General features: G+C 39.4%; 2 protein-coding genes across 5 annotated transcripts in view; one reads left to right on the forward strand and one right to left on the reverse strand.

The window, feature by feature from the left end:
• Strbp (spermatid perinuclear RNA binding protein) overlaps positions 1-16,745 on the forward strand; it is a 184,496-nt gene that overhangs the window by 158,379 nt on the left and 9,372 nt on the right. The gene's annotated exons all lie outside the window — the stretch shown is intronic.
• The window catches only part of Rabgap1 (RAB GTPase activating protein 1), a 183,369-nt gene that overhangs the window by 11,404 nt on the left and 155,220 nt on the right, over positions 1-16,745 (reverse strand). For all 4 annotated transcript variants that reach the window (XM_004849413.4, XM_004849414.4, XM_021262111.2 and 1 more), the window contains exons 18-21: positions 16,381-16,422; positions 16,003-16,131; positions 1,909-2,001; positions 1,380-1,490 (exon numbers count right to left, since the gene is read on the reverse strand). In XM_004849413.4, the coding sequence (XP_004849470.1) occupies positions 1,380-1,490; positions 1,909-2,001; positions 16,003-16,131; positions 16,381-16,422 (375 nt within the window). The remainder of the gene's footprint in view (positions 1-1,379; positions 1,491-1,908; positions 2,002-16,002; positions 16,132-16,380; positions 16,423-16,745) is intronic.

Here is a 16,745-nt window from a genome sequence, read left to right on the forward strand (position 1 = left end):
CCGTGGTACTGCGGATCAAGCTCAGGACCTTGTGCTTGCGAGGAAGGCAGTGCCACTGAGCTAAGTCCCCAGCCCTTTTGGTGGTGCTTTTTGTACAGTGCGCCAGATCATCTAATTCTCACTGTATACTGTGATACAGCCATTACTCTCGCTGCCCACATGTTACAGAATGTCCAAGTTGGGTGTGAAAGTAGAGTGGGTGGTGTCCAAAATTGTCTACTCCATTATTCCATTTCTAAAGAAAAGTGTCAGGAGCTGGTGGATACTGTCATCTCTGCCACGTGTGTGAATTTTTTTTCAGTTTGCAAAATTTTAATTATTTTTTTTTAGCGTGCAAAATTTTAATTATTTTTTTATTTTTTAGATGTGTGAATTATTTTGAGAACCCTGAAAGCATGAACTTGCAAAGAAATACATAAAAACACAAAATCTTCACTTCTGGTGGATGTCAGAGCTTCGTAAAGTTCATGAACTCTTTGCAGTTCAATACAGATAAACGTGAGACCCCCATAAACCTTCAGAAACCTGAACCTACCCCTGGAGCCTTAGGAAACTAATAAGCAGAAAATAATCCTGGCAGCCAGGTAGGGACATCTAAGTCAAGGGCCAGCACAGGCCAAATACAGCCCACCACCTATTTTTGTAAGTAAACTTTTATTAGAAAACAGCTATTTTCATTCATTTGTTTCTTGTAATATTGCTGCTTTGGACCAATGGCATTATGAAGTAGCAGCAATGGAGAGCACATGGCCCACAAAACTTTAAATAGTTACTATCTAGCCCTTTGAAAAATAAACTGTCAACCTTGACCTAAGCCATGAATGACTCTACTACCTCCAAGGGAAGCTTGCAGTACAGAAAACAGAAGAGCACCCTACCAGCAAAGCTGTCATCACAAAACTTTGAAGATTAGAAGCAGCAAAGGAAAATGGAACATCTGCTAACAGAAACTACTGATGACATTACATGCTGCTCAGGCACTGAGCTGTGTTCCAATCAGCAACACTTCACTGGAGAGGCACAGAATATGCAGGATAACAAAATCCCTTCTCGTCTTTGGGGCAAGTGAAGGAACTTAGAACAATTAAATGCTGTCAGATGTGACAGCTTAAGAATTAGCCAAAAGGTCTTTCAATCAAATGATGTTGGGGAAAGAAGCTCGGGAGCTGTGTGCACAGAGAGAATGTGGTAAGGAGGGCTGAGCAGACAGTGGAGGTCCCTGAGGGAATGAACAACGAACTACTGCCAGGCAGGCTGTAACCTAACTGGAAGCTCTGTAGGTACTGAGAACAATCTATACTAAACCTCAAAAATCTCCATAGCTAAGGGAGAAGTCAACGTCACCTTGTGATGGTTCCCTTCACACCAGTCACACTTACATTATCCAGGTCCTTCCGCAATGCAATCTTGCTGGTCACCAGCTCATGAGCTAAATCATCGTTTTCCTGTTCCAACCTCATGTTAGCTTCTTGCAGACGCCTATTTTCTCGCTGAAAGGCACAAAGAAACCAGTTATAGATACAGGTGCTCACAGGCACGCATGCTTGCATGCATGTACACACACAGCTAAACTTCAGAACAAATTTCTGAGTCCTACAGAAACAATAAAAAGATGTGGCTAGTCTTAATGTGTTTCCAAAGAAACATTTTTTTATTTTCTAACTACACAAAGAAAAACTTAACTGATTCCAGTGACCTTGTCCAGCAGCTACTTATTAACTGTGAGGAAAGGCCACTAACCTGTAACAAACTAGGCAGTTCGTTTGGAGCAGAACAGATCATGAAATGTGAAGTCTAGAAACTGGAAGTGAATTTTAAAAAGACTTCAATAAACCTAGTCACAGGCACAATTACAGGAAATGAAAGGCTGAAAGCTCCTGAGATCTTCTGGGCCATAAACAAACAAACCTCAAATCGCTCGATGGGGTCTTCTTGTTGGGCCTGCTGTTCCCTCATGGTGTGATATTCTTTTTCATATTTTTTCAGCTTCTTCTGACTAATCTGCACAATAAAGCATAGGACAATTTAAGGAGAATCAGAATGTGGTGATGCCTGTGCTGAGGACCAGGACTTCTGCTGAGCTGGGCTACTCCAGTCATTATGGAGTATTTTGGGATGGAAATCCTTACAGCCAGGAATAAACCCGGTATAGCAGGGTTTTATTGATTCCTAAGGCTTTTACTGACAGTGTTTGAATAAACACCCTAAAGATGGCCCCTTCTACCTGTATTCTGGGTCCTATTTGTCCGTAGTAATAATAATAACATTATAACTCATTTCGTACATATCAGCACTGTTGCTAAATGCTTCACATCTGTAACCTCACAATCCCTTCATGAGGTACATTATTACCATCTTTATTTTATAGGCAAGTACTGAAGTATAAGGAGGTTATGTAACTTGACCAAAGTCACTCAACACAGGACTGGCAGATCTGAGATTTCAGGTAAGGCTCTTGGACTTCATTTCATTCAAAATCCAAACTATAAGCCCTCCCTTTTCTACTACCCTTCTATCCCCTTTCCTTCCTACCAGTTCCTTCTGTGCTGCTTTCAAATAGCCACAATTCTTGCCACCCTTAAAAAGACAGACTGGCTGACCAATCCACTGAGAGGTGTTTTTGCCCCAAACTACTGTCCTTTTTCTCCCACGTCTTTTCTTACCAAGCACCATGAACAACAGGCTTGTGTCTTCCACTCCATTGCTTCACGGTTCCTCCCTCCCTAATCTCTCTAAACCAGGCTTTTGCTCTAACAGCTCTAAAGACCCGACCCTTTTAAAGGTCACCAGTGATTCTTTTCCACTCCATCCTTGTTGGTCCTACTTCTCCCCAGCTAGATCTCAAGACTCCTTGAGTTTCATGCTTTAGTGTGACCAGTTCTTTTTTTCTAGAGTTTTTTTCTACTTTCATGCCTCTCCTTCCATCCATCAGGTCTGTCTCTCTTTACTCGCTTCTTCTTCAACGTAGCCCATGACTGAGGGCACATCTTCAAGATACAGCTTCTTTTGCTTGATTCCTTCTTTTTAAAAGTGATAACCAGGCCGGGGATTTAGCTCAGTGGTTCCACCAACTGCCTTGCAAGTGAAAGGTCCCAAGTTCGATCCCTGGTATCCCCCCAAAAAAGTGATAACCAATTCCCTCTGGTGTATTTTAAATTAGTGTTTAAAAATTAGGAGCTATAACAGAAAGCAATAAAACAGATATGTACGAGAATGACTATAAAGTTAATGTCCATTCCTTCTTAAAGCTTCAATAATCAGCACTAAGCCGCTAACTGGCCACTTTGCTTGTCTGGCTCCAGGTCCAGGTAACCAGAACTTGTAGAACTTGTAGAGCTAGTCTAGTCTAAATTCCTTATTTTATACAAAAGTAGAATGGCGTGAGACGGGCCCATGCTTGCAGTCTGTTGGTGCTGGCATCCCCAGTTTCCTGCTCTGCTGCTCCCTGTCTTCCTTGAGCTGCCTGGGTTCCTCTGGTTGGATGTTTCAGCTCTGTCTCAATGACCTTTACTCCTGGAGTTTGGGCTACTGAATAATAGGCAGTGGCCAGGAAGACAGCCCTGTGCCCTGGCAGCAGTCTACAGAAAGATGCCCATCAAACAATCAGCAGGAGGCCAAAAGTTGCAGAATGACAGCTCTATATCCAGATCTTTGAGATTTACGGCTAATGTTGGAGTAAACTTCTATTGTGTACCTCAATGATTTACACAAAAAACACCTAAACAAAACATCTGTGTGATCAGTAAATTTATAAACGATTCTAACAGATCTATAGTGGAGGGACAGAAAATAATTGAGGCTTGTGGAGTGGGTACGAGGCTCCCAGGGGCATTTTCTAAAAAAGTGAACTGACATCAAATCTTGTAAACTATTTTCAGACATCTTTAGGATACTTCAATTTCCAGTCTCGTGTGGAGGGAAAGGAGGAATTAACATGTTTTCCATAAACATATATTTAAAAAGGTTAATTACAAAACAATTTCTCTGATGCTTCATTATCCCTGATTAAAAAACTGCCTCATTCTCACAGAAGGATCAAATCTCACTCAACAGGTGCTGGATGATCAGTACCTGGTAAATGCTGGACACTTTACACACAGCATCTTATTTGGTTTTATATTTTCACAATAGTATGTGACATTTCTTTTTGCTTTTAATATGTTTTCCAAGTTTTCTGCATTGAACATAAATTCATTTTATAGGGCATGAATTATTTTTTTAACTAAGAAAAACAAAAATACTTCAAAATATTTCACTTAATTGTTCTAGGCTCTCTGAGACACCTCTGCCATTTCTTCAGATGATGATGTCTACTTGCTTCTCAATTGGTTCCCAGGGGTCAGCCCTTAGGACTGGACACACAGAGCTCTCAGGTCTTCCCCAGAGTTTACTGGTCCAGAGTTCAGACCTCTTCCCCAGCTCGATCTCTTTCCGCCCTTCAGGCTCCTTTCTCCCTTAAATGCCTCAACCCCCTCCCACCACAAATACAAAAGCAACAAAAATACTATGGCTTCTCATGGCCTCACAGCTGATGCTGACTTGGAGCATGGTGGCTGCACACTAGAGCCACCAGTTCAGGCTACCTCTAAGGACCCCATGAGAAGGACGGATCCCTGCCAACTTAAAAGAATCAGAAAGTGGCAGCAGCAGAAGCTTCTAGACTCCTAAATGGTCGAGCCTGGGAGAGACAGGCACTGCTCAGCCCTCGTGTTGTAGTTTTCTCCAGGCCAGAACTGACCCTGGCCCATGAACACAGGGACTGCCCAGGGACACTGGCTGAGTTACTGAGAAAAGACCTTCCCTTCCCTGCACTGGCTTTCTATGGAAATAGTAACCTGAGAAGTTTGCTCCTTCTGCCTGGCAAATCCTTTACCCAGGTCATTCCTACTCCCCTTTCTGCCCAGACCTCCAGCACCACTTCTTTAGCAAGCGCTTCTCTCATACTCCCTCCCTCCCTGGCCAGGTCTTTCAGTCACATATGCTTATGACCAAGTTAATTCCCTCATGACACCTATCCACATCCAGTTACTTAGGTGATCTGTACTTCAGTGACTGTCTTCCTATTAGGGAACAAATGACATCTGTTTTGCTTGCCACTGTATTTCTAATGCTTCGCTCAATGCTTGAGACATAACTGGGAGTCAACAATCAGATGCTGAACAAATCAAAAATTAACACCTTCCTTTTAACCTAATAAGGATGCAGTAAGGACATTTAATTGCCCCACAGTTAAACATTACTATATGCTGTGTTCTTTGCCAAGCATTAGCGACACAAAGATATATCTACATCCCAAAATACAAATTCCATGACAGCAAGAACTCTATTCATTATGGAATTCCTAATGCCTATCATACAATAAGCATGAAAATACCTAATGAACACAGATATAGTCTCCACTCTTAAATGCCCAAGAGCCGTTCTTTTTCTTACTTACAAAAATAACTTTTTAGTTGAATTTAGGAAGCTAGAGATGCTATGGATTCAGCCTCAGCACTGAATTATACCCACTGTGTGCTGATTCCTATCAGGAACACTTTGGAAATCACAGCTTCCCATATAGAACCATCTTTGCCTTCAAACAAGATTAAATTTGAAATTCAGTTCTTGTTTAAATGTGCTCTCTGGAGTGTTGGAGGGGGGCCCTAACAAAGTCCTGGGGTTAAGACTGGGCTTGTAATTTAGGTAAACCTACTTTATATCCTACTGCAATTAGCACAGTGGTTCTCACACTGTTTGGGACAGAACCACTTTGAAAGTCCCATAAGCACAAGGCTCCTCCCCTTTTAAGAGCATAAAAGTCAACTTAACCCTTTCCTCCCACGGTAAAATATCTATGTACCATTTCAGAGGGCTCATGGGCCCTCTGAGGTCCACCCATGGTCCCAAGTTAAGAAACGGAGAATTAGAAGGTACAAGATTTGGTATATGCCAGTTTGATACTTGGGTAGAAGCACAAATTCAACTGAAAACACCACTCTTTTGGTCACTCACTGGTCATTAATTTGTCACAGGAAATGTATACTGTGCTGTCTTAAAATATGTATTACTTGCCCTGGGGAAGCCTCTGGAATAGGCATCAATGTCAAGGGCCACAAAGACAGAGAAAAAGTGATAGTGGCTGTTGATCTGGAGGGAGTGAGATGGGACAGCCCATTACTAAGTGCTCAAGTCATGACTGTTCCAATGATCAGTGACAGAGGCAAGCTGCCATTAGCCTCAGCCTGTTCACCTGTAAAAATCCTCATAGTCCTTATGTGAAGAGCTGTTATAAAGATCAAATGATACAAATGTATACAAAGTGCTCAATAGGCTGCTTAGCACACAGTGAGGTCTTTTCAATAAACAGTACTTACGACTTGTTGTTTCTGATATTATCTGGCATCCTATCCTGAATCAAGAGACAGCAATCCTTTGACTATACACTGCAAATAATGAGGCTCTTAAAGTCCATTTAACCCAGAAAAGCACGAAACACACTACACCCTTTGGAAGAACAGCTGATGTCCAGTTTGGCTTAAGAAAGTGCTGAAAAGGTCAGAGCTCTCGCTGGGCTGCAGTCAAGGGTGTCCAGCAAAGGCAGCAGGCTGAATGTTAGTACCTCTGCATGGCCAGACTGAAGCACGTTGCACGAGTGAGTGAGTAGATGGGTGAGAAGAGATCTGGTACATTAAGGAAATCTTGATTCTAAAGCCCTCAATGCCTGGCGTTGTGGTAGGAGTAACAGGAAACTAAGTAAAGAAATTGGACACATGTCTATCTTCCTGTTTAAGAATGCTTGCAGTAAAGACTGTGCTTTTCAGTTACTGATTTAAACATGGGTCTTTCGTGGATCTTTCAAGATAATAAGATGCCTCTATACCTATCAGCCCTAAAACAACTCTTAGACATGGGTAAAGTAGGGATTATCACTTCACTTTAGTGATAAGAAATGAGGTAAACAATGGGTCCTAAATTGACATAAATGACTTGTCCAAATTAAGAACCCCATGTTAGATGGCAACACCAGCACAAGAATGCAGATCTAAGGTGACTGTAATTTTTTCTCTATCTCTGTAGCATGCTCAGTACTGAGCAGTTTTTGCCATACAATAAAATCTATAAATGTTCATTGACTTGAACTGACTTAAGGAAAGAAAGTACTCTAGATGCCAGGGTGCACAGGAGGTCAAAACAGGGAAGGCCGAAAGAGTACTGGTGTTTGAGGGATGTGACTAGCAGCTACTTTAAAGACATCATCTTATTTCTCTTTAACATTAACCCTGCTGTGCTAACCTGCCCTGGGCAGAGTTAGGATAAGAGCCAAGACTGTGGGACTCCTAGACCTGTGCTCTCAACCACATGAAAGAAACATTTTATTTAATTTCTGGGTGAACCTTTTCATTTGTTTAAATAGTTCACTTGAACTCCTTCAAAGATCATGAAACAGAACAAGTCATTCTAGTTCTAGTCTCAGAGTAGTTTTCTAAAATACTAGAAGAAAATTAGCTGAGGTCACATCAGATAAGGACCAAAGAAGACCAGACCAGCTTACTAAGGGGAGATGGTAGTGCAACAACTGGTAACATTTAGGGTTCTTTACAGGGAAATAACAGCTCACTGAAAAGTTTCCTTGTGAAATCTAGTTCAAAAAGGCAGGAACAAAGAAATAAAACTATGGTATAGTCATAAGGACAGCTACAGTGTATATAAGTTTCAGATTTAACACAGATACTGAATTACCCATTATTACATGACCAGTCTCACCCAAAGGAGCCAATAGTGGCTCTTGTCTCATTCATTCAATCCTTCCATTTACATTAAAGCATGGTAACTATAAGCACTGACTTCAGAGTCCGTTCTGGGATCTAAGCCCAGATCACTTACTAACACTCTTTAAGAATTTACTTAATTTCCCAAGCCTCAGTATACTCATCTATTAAAGAACCTTGTTAGAGCTTGTATCTAAGATGTCCTCCCCAGAGCCTCATGCACTCATAGGTTGGGCTTTTAGGAGCTGGCCAAGGGTGTGTGATATTGGGATTAAGGGTGTGTGGTACTAAATTAAATCCACTGACTGAAATTAGCAGAGATCTGGGTGTGGCTGAATGGATTTACTGAAGACAGAAGCTCCACTCTAGGTGTGTATGATACCCCCCAAAAGGTCTGTAGCTTGGATGAGATAAAAGGGAAAGGCAGGCTCACTGCTTCCTGCTTGTCCTGCTATGGACTGTTTCTCCTTTGTGATGCCCCTCTGCCATAGGGCCGGGTGACTATGGACTGAAACCTCTACAAACTGAGCTGAAAGAAACTTTTCCTCCTTTAACTTTGGGTGTCAGGTATTTTGTCTCAGCAATGAAAAACATAACTAAGACCTCATGTGGTCTCACTGTGGAGATTAATGCACTTTCTGTGAGTACTATGTAATAGTTTAAACATATCAGGAAACAAGACTGATGAAGAAGTCTCTGCCTTCCTATAATCCTCAGAGTGCTTGTAATTTTAAAACATATTAACTACACAAACAATCTGAACACAGAGTGAAATTCAAATTAGTGTTGCTTTTAGTTTATGAATAAAAAATATCCCCCAAGGGCAAAATATTCCTGGATGTCAAAGGATTTTATGTTTCTCCAATAGCAACTGGTGGCGATACTGGTATTTGGTTTTTATAGTATCTTTTCTTACAAGTGGCCTGAGGCCTAGCAAATTCACTTTATATTTGAAATAACAAATTCCAAGGAAGCAATGGTTGAGAAGCTCCACTTTACCTAAAGCAGGATTATATAGTAAAATAGTTGAGCCTTCAGGTTTGACCAAGGTTTGAGCCATCAATTCTTGCTTCTTCTGAACTAGCCTCATTGAATTTGCTCTCAAAAATCCTTACCTGAACATAAAAGAAGAGCTTCTTTCTAAAATTTAAAAGACCTAGGGCTAGGGATTTAGCTCAGTGGTTTTGCTGCCTGCTTCAAAAGCGCAAGGTCCCGAGTTTGATCCCTGGTCCAAAAAAAAAAGACCTAAGATTTTCCCTCTTTTCTTGTTCTGTTGAGACAATCTCTCTCTATGTAGAGGAGGCTAGCCTTAAATTCACTAGGTAGCCCAAACTGGCCTTGAGTTCTCAATCCTCCTGCCTCACTCTCCTGTGTTTTTTCAATTTCTAAAGACTATTCATGGCACAATTATGAATATGAAAGTATAGGGTAGCTTCCAGAACTATTCATGATGTAGAATACTGTAAAGTGGAATTAGATACTGTATCAGCAGTGGACACATTTTTTTTCTCTCAGATCACTGACTCAATAAAGGTCACGGACAGCTAAGTGAGCCTTGATGTAAAGTTTCAAATTAAAAACGGGATCTAACTCCTCAAGAAATATACTCAGTTCCACAATAAGCTCACTTTAAGAAGAAAGTGAGAGAAGGGGAGATATTTATTTATTTATTTATTTATTTATTTATTTATTTATTTATTTATTTATTTATGGTACCGGGGATCGAACTTGGGTCCTTGCACTTGCGAGGCAGGCGCCGGAACCACTGAGCTAAATCCCCAGCCCTAGGGGAGATATAAAGGGCCCAAAAGAAGAAACAGAGGTAAGTAAAGACAGCCATAAAGAAAGATTTATAGAAAAAAAAAACAAAAAAAGACTCATGGGCACAACCTTTTGAGCAACACACCCACCTTGTGGCCGTTTCAGATATTGCCACAAGAAATGCAATTCTTTTAAGTTTTCAGTAAAAGGCAGCAGAATGGAACAGAAAGCATTAGGAATATGGAGTCGGAAGGCCTGAGTTCTACTAGGGTTCCTGTCAGTCCTTCCAGTACCACTTGGATAAGTCCCCTGACTTCCATGAGCCTCACTTTCCACACTTATTAAGGCCTCCTGATAGCATGTACCATGAGGAAGAAATAAGAGGCTTTTAAGAATGATAAACCAAACTATAATTTTTAAAATAATGGAATATATATAATATGGAATATATAATAGAATATATATAATTTAAAAATAATGGAATAGAGTATCAATGAGTTGCAGAGTCAAAGTTTCCTTTGTAAATCCTACAGCTAAAGTTAAAAAATTAGCTTCCAAAGCATTCACATATCCCAAACCCCCTTTCCCATGTCTAAAGGGGACTCCAAAGTCACAGATCAGCATGTGCATTCCCTATGCTGACTGGGGCCTCCTACCACACGCAGACCATAGGATGCTAGGCCCTTGATGCCCATGTCAATGAGTCTTTTGAACTTTAGACTGGAAAATTATCACTGTGAATAATCACTGTGCCAATAACTGGCTCAACTACTGTATCTCCCTTAATATTTCCTGGTATTACGTATACCAGCAAGGCAACTATTCATCACTGAAATGTACACATATCCCACTTTTAGCAGAAAAATCCCATTCTCTAATGTCCTGGTGAACCTGTAGGCTTTCCATGCTGAGAATGAATTTCAAGAAAAATGACTATCTTGTCTAAAATATAGGAGAATCATCCAAAATATACCATAAACATGCTGAAAGAAATGATGTATCTAAACACAAAATATATTTCCTATGCAGATATACTGAAGACAGCTTTGTCAGTCTTCACTTAAAAGCATAGGTAAAAGGAAAAAAGACATTAGATACCTCTCATCTGGACTATGGAAAGAAAGGATATGTATACTGTATTATTAAAGTATCTCAAATTAATGAAAATCCAAAAGGTAAAATACCTGGCTGGAAGCTGTTTTTAAGCCTTGCCCAAGTCCGCATTAAGTCTTCTTTGTAAGACTCAGTAGAAACCTAATAGCACCTTTCTTTCTCCCTCCCTCCCTTCCTCCTTTCTTCCTTCTACTATGGTAGTAACTATATACCAGATCCTGTTCTTGGTGCTAAGGATTCAGTGATAAACAAGAGTTGAGGTGTCTTCTGCTGCAGAGGAAAAATAACACAGGGTAGGAGATAAGAGTGTAAAAGGTTGAAAGGAGGCTGTTCCTGCAGATATTCAATGAGGTGACAGCAGAACCATGCAGAAAGCCAGATGAACATTACAAGAGAGACCAGTCAGTGCACAGGCCTGTGGGGACAGACAAGCTCAGTCTGTCTTAGAACAGCAAGGAGGCCAGGGGGACCTGAAATGAAAAGAGCGAAGGGAAAAAGAAATATGAAATGAAATAAGAGAGGTTGCCAAGGCCAGACTTTGTGGAGCACATACATGGTGCTCCTGAGTTCTACCATGAGACAAGAAGCCAACAGTTTTAAAACAAGGGAGAGATGGAATAGAGGAGCCAGGGAGGAGGCCACTGTGGAAACAGGAAATGATGATGTGGTGAGATTAAGATATCAGTGATGAAGATGATGATCTGAGTCAAAATATACTTTAACCACACACTTGGATATGGAGTGTGAAGATGTAGTGTGACAAAGATGAGCCAAGGATGACAGTATGATTTCTGACCTAAGCAACTAGGTACCACTGAGACGAAGACAATGCAAAAGGAGCAGGTTTTGGTGTGGAAGAAATAAAGAACAATAGGGAAGTGGTATCTTCTTGTGTGTAGAACAGGGTTGAGGTGGGAAGAGTGATTCTGCTTGAGAAACCAGAAGAAATTAATAGTCATGAGTTCTCGGGCCCTTACTAATGTTCAATGATTGTGTGATACTGTAACTAATCCTCACATATAAAAGCACTTACAGTGGTACCTCAGCTCACAACCCTGATTCTTTCCATGATTCTGGGCACAAACCTAGTTGGGTGAGAACTGAATCAAATTCAATAGTTAGGTTCAATGTTGACCTTATGGGGAAATTTCATTTGGTTTTCATCCAGTTCAGTCCGAGACCAGAATCACAGACAGAACTGAGTTTGTGAACCAAGGTACCACTGTAATCAGTACCTGCTACATGGTAAACTATCACTAAATGCTAGCTAAAATACCTGTGAAGTATGTAACACTTTAATCTGCATGGAAACCTTAATGATTATTTTAATTTCCAGAAGTTCTATTTCCTTGTGTTTTCAAATCTCCAGTCATTTTATATTATGATTTCTATTGTTTCCCAGGCTAACGGTTTTCATATTCTTTTTTTTTTTTTTTTTTTTTGGTTTTCATATTCTTTTAACAGACTAGGAAGCCATTCCAAGGACTTAGCTTTACGTAGAGATCGGTTTCCGCTGCCTCCTAAGGGCCCAAAGTCATATCCACTATGTATGTGTGAACATAGGGTTAAGATCCTGATAACTACATGAGTCCACATTCCCTTGGGACACTGCTGTATCAATTTACACATATTAGCTTTGAGCTAACTTCAGGCATCTGTACATTTCTCTTTCCACTGCAACTACATCCATGTGTTTGAATACTTCTTGGGTTAGATTTTATTTAGCTTCTAGGTGTTAAAAGAAAGGTTGTCTGAGGTAAAAACTCGGTCTGACACTTGACAGAACCAGAAGTCCAATACTATTTTACACATGAGGAAATGGACCCTAAATAAGAGTGAAGTAACTGAACTCAATCTCTCTGAGTCCAAGTCTCTATTCTATTTTATACATAGTGAAGTTTTCCTTTATGCTGATCCTAGCTCTACTTGAGTCACATAAAGTGAACGTAAGTCTCTTACACACTGTATGAGTTTGAATACAAGTTATTTATTCTGGTCCCCCATTACCTCCACCCTGAAATTTGAGACTAAACCCCTTCAATTATTTTTTCTTTGTCTTTAAATATACAACTATATTAAAACATGAGCCAAGGAGGTAATGTATCTTTTTATCTTAAAAGAACTGTACAAGTCATAAACGCCATATAAAGTGATAAAACTGGGTGGGTTTTCTCTACACATTAGTTTCATTTTAGGGAATTTCTAACCATAACAATAAATGCTGAAAGCTAAAAAAAAAACTGTAGAAATTATGAAAGCTGAGTTTTGCCACTAACTAGCCGTATGTCTGAAAGAGTATAACCTCTTTATGTTTTGGTTTATTTTCAAAATGGGGCCAGTAAGCAGTAATATCTTTTTTTTTTGAGACAGGGACTCTCTATGTAGTTCAGGCTGACCTTGAACTATTTTGTTTTGTTTATTTTACCCCATCCCCCCCATACACTCCTCCCCTATGTACAAAAGGTTTGTTTCCATTTTTTCCCTTCAATTTTCACTTTCTTTCTCTTGTCCCTTCCTTTCTTCCTCTCCCTCCTTCTTTGTTCCCCTTTCCACTTGAACATTTTCTTCCCATTTCCTAATATCTATTATATATTTTAGTTCTTATTTCCACTTTAAATTTCTCAAGCCAGAGAAACAATGCAATATTTAAATAGGTGTGTCCAATTCATTTCACTTAAGAGTATCGTCTCAAGGTCCATTCATTTAGCTATAAATGTCTGAAGCTCATTCTTCCTTATGACAGAGTAGTGCTCCATTATATATAAAAAACCCCACATCTTCTTTATCCACTTGTTGATTGATAGGCATTTGGGCTGTTTCCAAGATTTAGCTATTACAAATTGTGCTGCTATAAACATGGATGTGCATATATAACTGTGGTATGATGCCTTTAATTCTTTAGGGAAGATACCAAGAAGAGGAATAGTTGGGTCAAATGGAACTTCTAGTTTTAGTTTGTTGAAAAATCTCCACACTGATTTCCACAGTGGATGCACCAGTCTACTGTGGATGCACCAGTCTACTCCCACCAACAATGGAGCAGGGTTCCTTTTTCCCCACAGCCCCTCCAGCATTTGTTATTGGTTGATTTCTTGATAGCAGCCATTCTTTCCCGGGTGAGATGGAATCTCAGCATTGTTTTAATTTTCACTTCACAAATGACTAGTGATGCTGAACATTTTTTCATATATTTATTTGCTCTTTCTAATTCTTCATCTGAGTATCTTTTCATTTCAAATGCCCATTTTTGGACTGGGTCTTTAAATTTGGGGGGGTCTGATTTTTTGAGTTCTTTATATGTTCTTGATAATACTCCTTTATCTAATGAATAGCTGGTAAAATTTTTTTCCCACTCTGTGGGTTGTCTCTTTACTCTGTTGGTATTTTCTCTTGCTGTGCAAAAGCTTTTTAATAAGACGAGGTTCCAGTTGTTGGCTCTTAGTAGTATTTCCTGTACGGTCTGGGTTTTGCTCATGAAGTCTTTGCCTACTCCTATGCCCTCAAGTGTTCTACCTATTCTCTCTTCAGCAGATTCAGTGTTTCTGTTTTAATATTTAGATCTCTAATCAATCTTGATTTTAGTTTAATACATGGTGGGAGACAGGGGTCTAGTTTTAGTTTTCAGCATGTAGAAAGCCAGTTTTTCTAGCACCACTTAAAGAGGTTATCTTTCCTCCAGTGAATGTGTTTGGCCCTTTGTCTAAGATAAGGTGGCTGTGTTTGGTTTTATTTCCGCCTCTTCTAGTCTGTTCCATTGATCCTCAGGTATGTTTTTGTGCCAGTGCCATTCTGTTTTTATCACAGTACCTTTTTAGTATAATTTAAAGTCAGGGATTGTGATACCTACAGCCTTGTCTTTGTTGCCCAGAATTGCCTTTGCTATTCTAGGTCTCTTCTGGTTCCAAATGAATTTTGGGATTGTTTTCTCTAATTCTGTGAGATATGCTGTTGGGATTTTAATTGGGATTGCATTAAATCTGTATAACAATTTTGGAAATATGGCCATTTCCACTATATTGATTCTTCCTGTCCAAGGACAAGGGGGCTATCTTTCCATTTTCTGATATCCTCTTTGATCTTCTTTTTCAGAGTACTGTAGTTTTCAATGTAAAGGTCTAAGTATTTCATTTTTTTGGTTGCTATTGTGAAAGGGATTGTTCCTCTAATTTCTCTCTCCATGAGTTTGTTATTCATGTACAGGAAGGCTATTGTTTTTTGAGTGTTGATTTTGTATCCAGCTATGCCACTGAATTTGGTTATCAAATCTAAAAGTGTTTTGGTGGAGTTTTTGTGGCCTTCTATGTACAGTATAGTGTCATCTGCAAATAATAATAGTTTAACTTCTTCCTTTCCTATCCTTTTCCTTTTATTTCTTTCTCTTGTCTAATTGCTCTGGCTAGTGTTGAACTCACTATGAGACTAGGCTGGCCTCCAACTTGCAGTGATCTTCCTGTCTCAGCCTCCTGAGTGCTGAAGTTACAGGCATGTGCCACCATGTCTGGGTAGTAATACCTTTTCTAGAGTCCAAGGGAGAGGGGGCAGTGAGAAGTAATTAAACAGGATATAATACATGCTCATCCCTCAGCATTCATGGGGGCTTGGTTCCAGGATTGCCCTCAGCTACCAAAATGGTAGGATATTGAAGTCCCTTATAAAAAATGGTCTGGAATTTGCATATAAACTAGGGACATTTCCTATATACTTTAAATTATCTCTAGATTACTAATAATACTAATGCAATATAAATGCTATGTAAACAGTTGTTATACTGTGTTGTATAAGGAATAACAAGAAAAAAATCTATACATATTTAGTACAGATGCAACTTTCCCATGAATATTTTCAATCTGCAGTTGGTTGAATTCATAGATGTGGAACCCACAGATACAAAGGAAAGACTACATATTAAAATATTTTGGAAAGAGATAATGAAATATCACCATCATTACTAATGGGCTGTGTCTCTCTAATCCAAAATCTGAAATACTTTAAAATTGTAAACTTTTTGAGTGCCAACATGACACCACAAGTGGAAAATTCCACAGTTGATCTCATGTGATGGATCAGAGTCAAAACATAGGTGCACTAAAAATACTGTAGTATACACAAAACAGAAGTGAACTCTAAGTTTAGACTTGGGTCCCATTCCCAAGATATTTCATTATGTATATGTGACTATTCCAAGATCAAAAAAAAAAAAATCTGAAATCTCAAACACTTCTAGCACCAAGTATTTGGGATAGATAAGGGATACTCAATCTATTTATCATTTACATATTAAAAATGTTAATAGTTTCATAAGGAAAAGTGAGACATTAACTGAGCAAAAGAATTACTGGGCCAGGAAAACCAAATCTTAAGAAAAAAATTATTGTACCTTCATGTTGCAAGCTAACTCCATTAATTTTTTTGCATTTTCTTCTGAGCGGTATCTCTTAGGAAGCTGAACCCTGAAGAATTTCAAGGCACCTTCAAAGTCTGTCAATAGCAGGTCATCCTTGGAAGTCTTGAAAAAGTAAGAAAATACAACCACATAGAGAAAGGTTTCCTTTGAAAGTGTACAAGGAGTATTTCATAATCCTAGCACTTTAAATCCCCAGAATATATTTCTTAGTCTTTCTCAGAAGCCACCCACACACATTTACGATCAGAAAACACTAGAGCATAGTGACTACTTAGAATGAGAGTGAGACTAATATACTGCAGGAGCTGCACAAGGAATGCCAGGTAACTCAGCTTATGAACAAATATGTACCTTTAATAATCCAAGCGCAACATTAAAAATAACACTTATTCCCTGAAAGAGAAAAGAAAAATAACATTTTCAGTGTTTATATTTGGACTATAGATTGTTTGTCCTCAGAAAATCCCACCATTTTAGAAAAAGTATAGGTAGTTCGAACTATCTTAGGAAACAAAAATTGCAGGGCCAATGCTCAAAAGCCACTTAATATGTTCCCTCCAGTGTGAACCACCTATGGTACAGGCATGACTGTCCCACCAGGCAGTTTTTACCACTGGTGGTACAAATGGGTCTAGTCACTTTTATTGGTCTTTTTACTAATAAAACTAACAAAAAGCCGCTAATGGGACAATCATGCATGCATCATCAGTGGTTCA

Source organism: Heterocephalus glaber, unplaced genomic scaffold (genome assembly GCF_053883595.1).
Source record: "Heterocephalus glaber isolate CG9 unplaced genomic scaffold, H.glaber_assembly_v1.0 deba00001479, whole genome shotgun sequence".
In the NCBI taxonomy this organism is placed as follows: Eukaryota; Metazoa; Chordata; class Mammalia; order Rodentia; family Bathyergidae; genus Heterocephalus; species Heterocephalus glaber.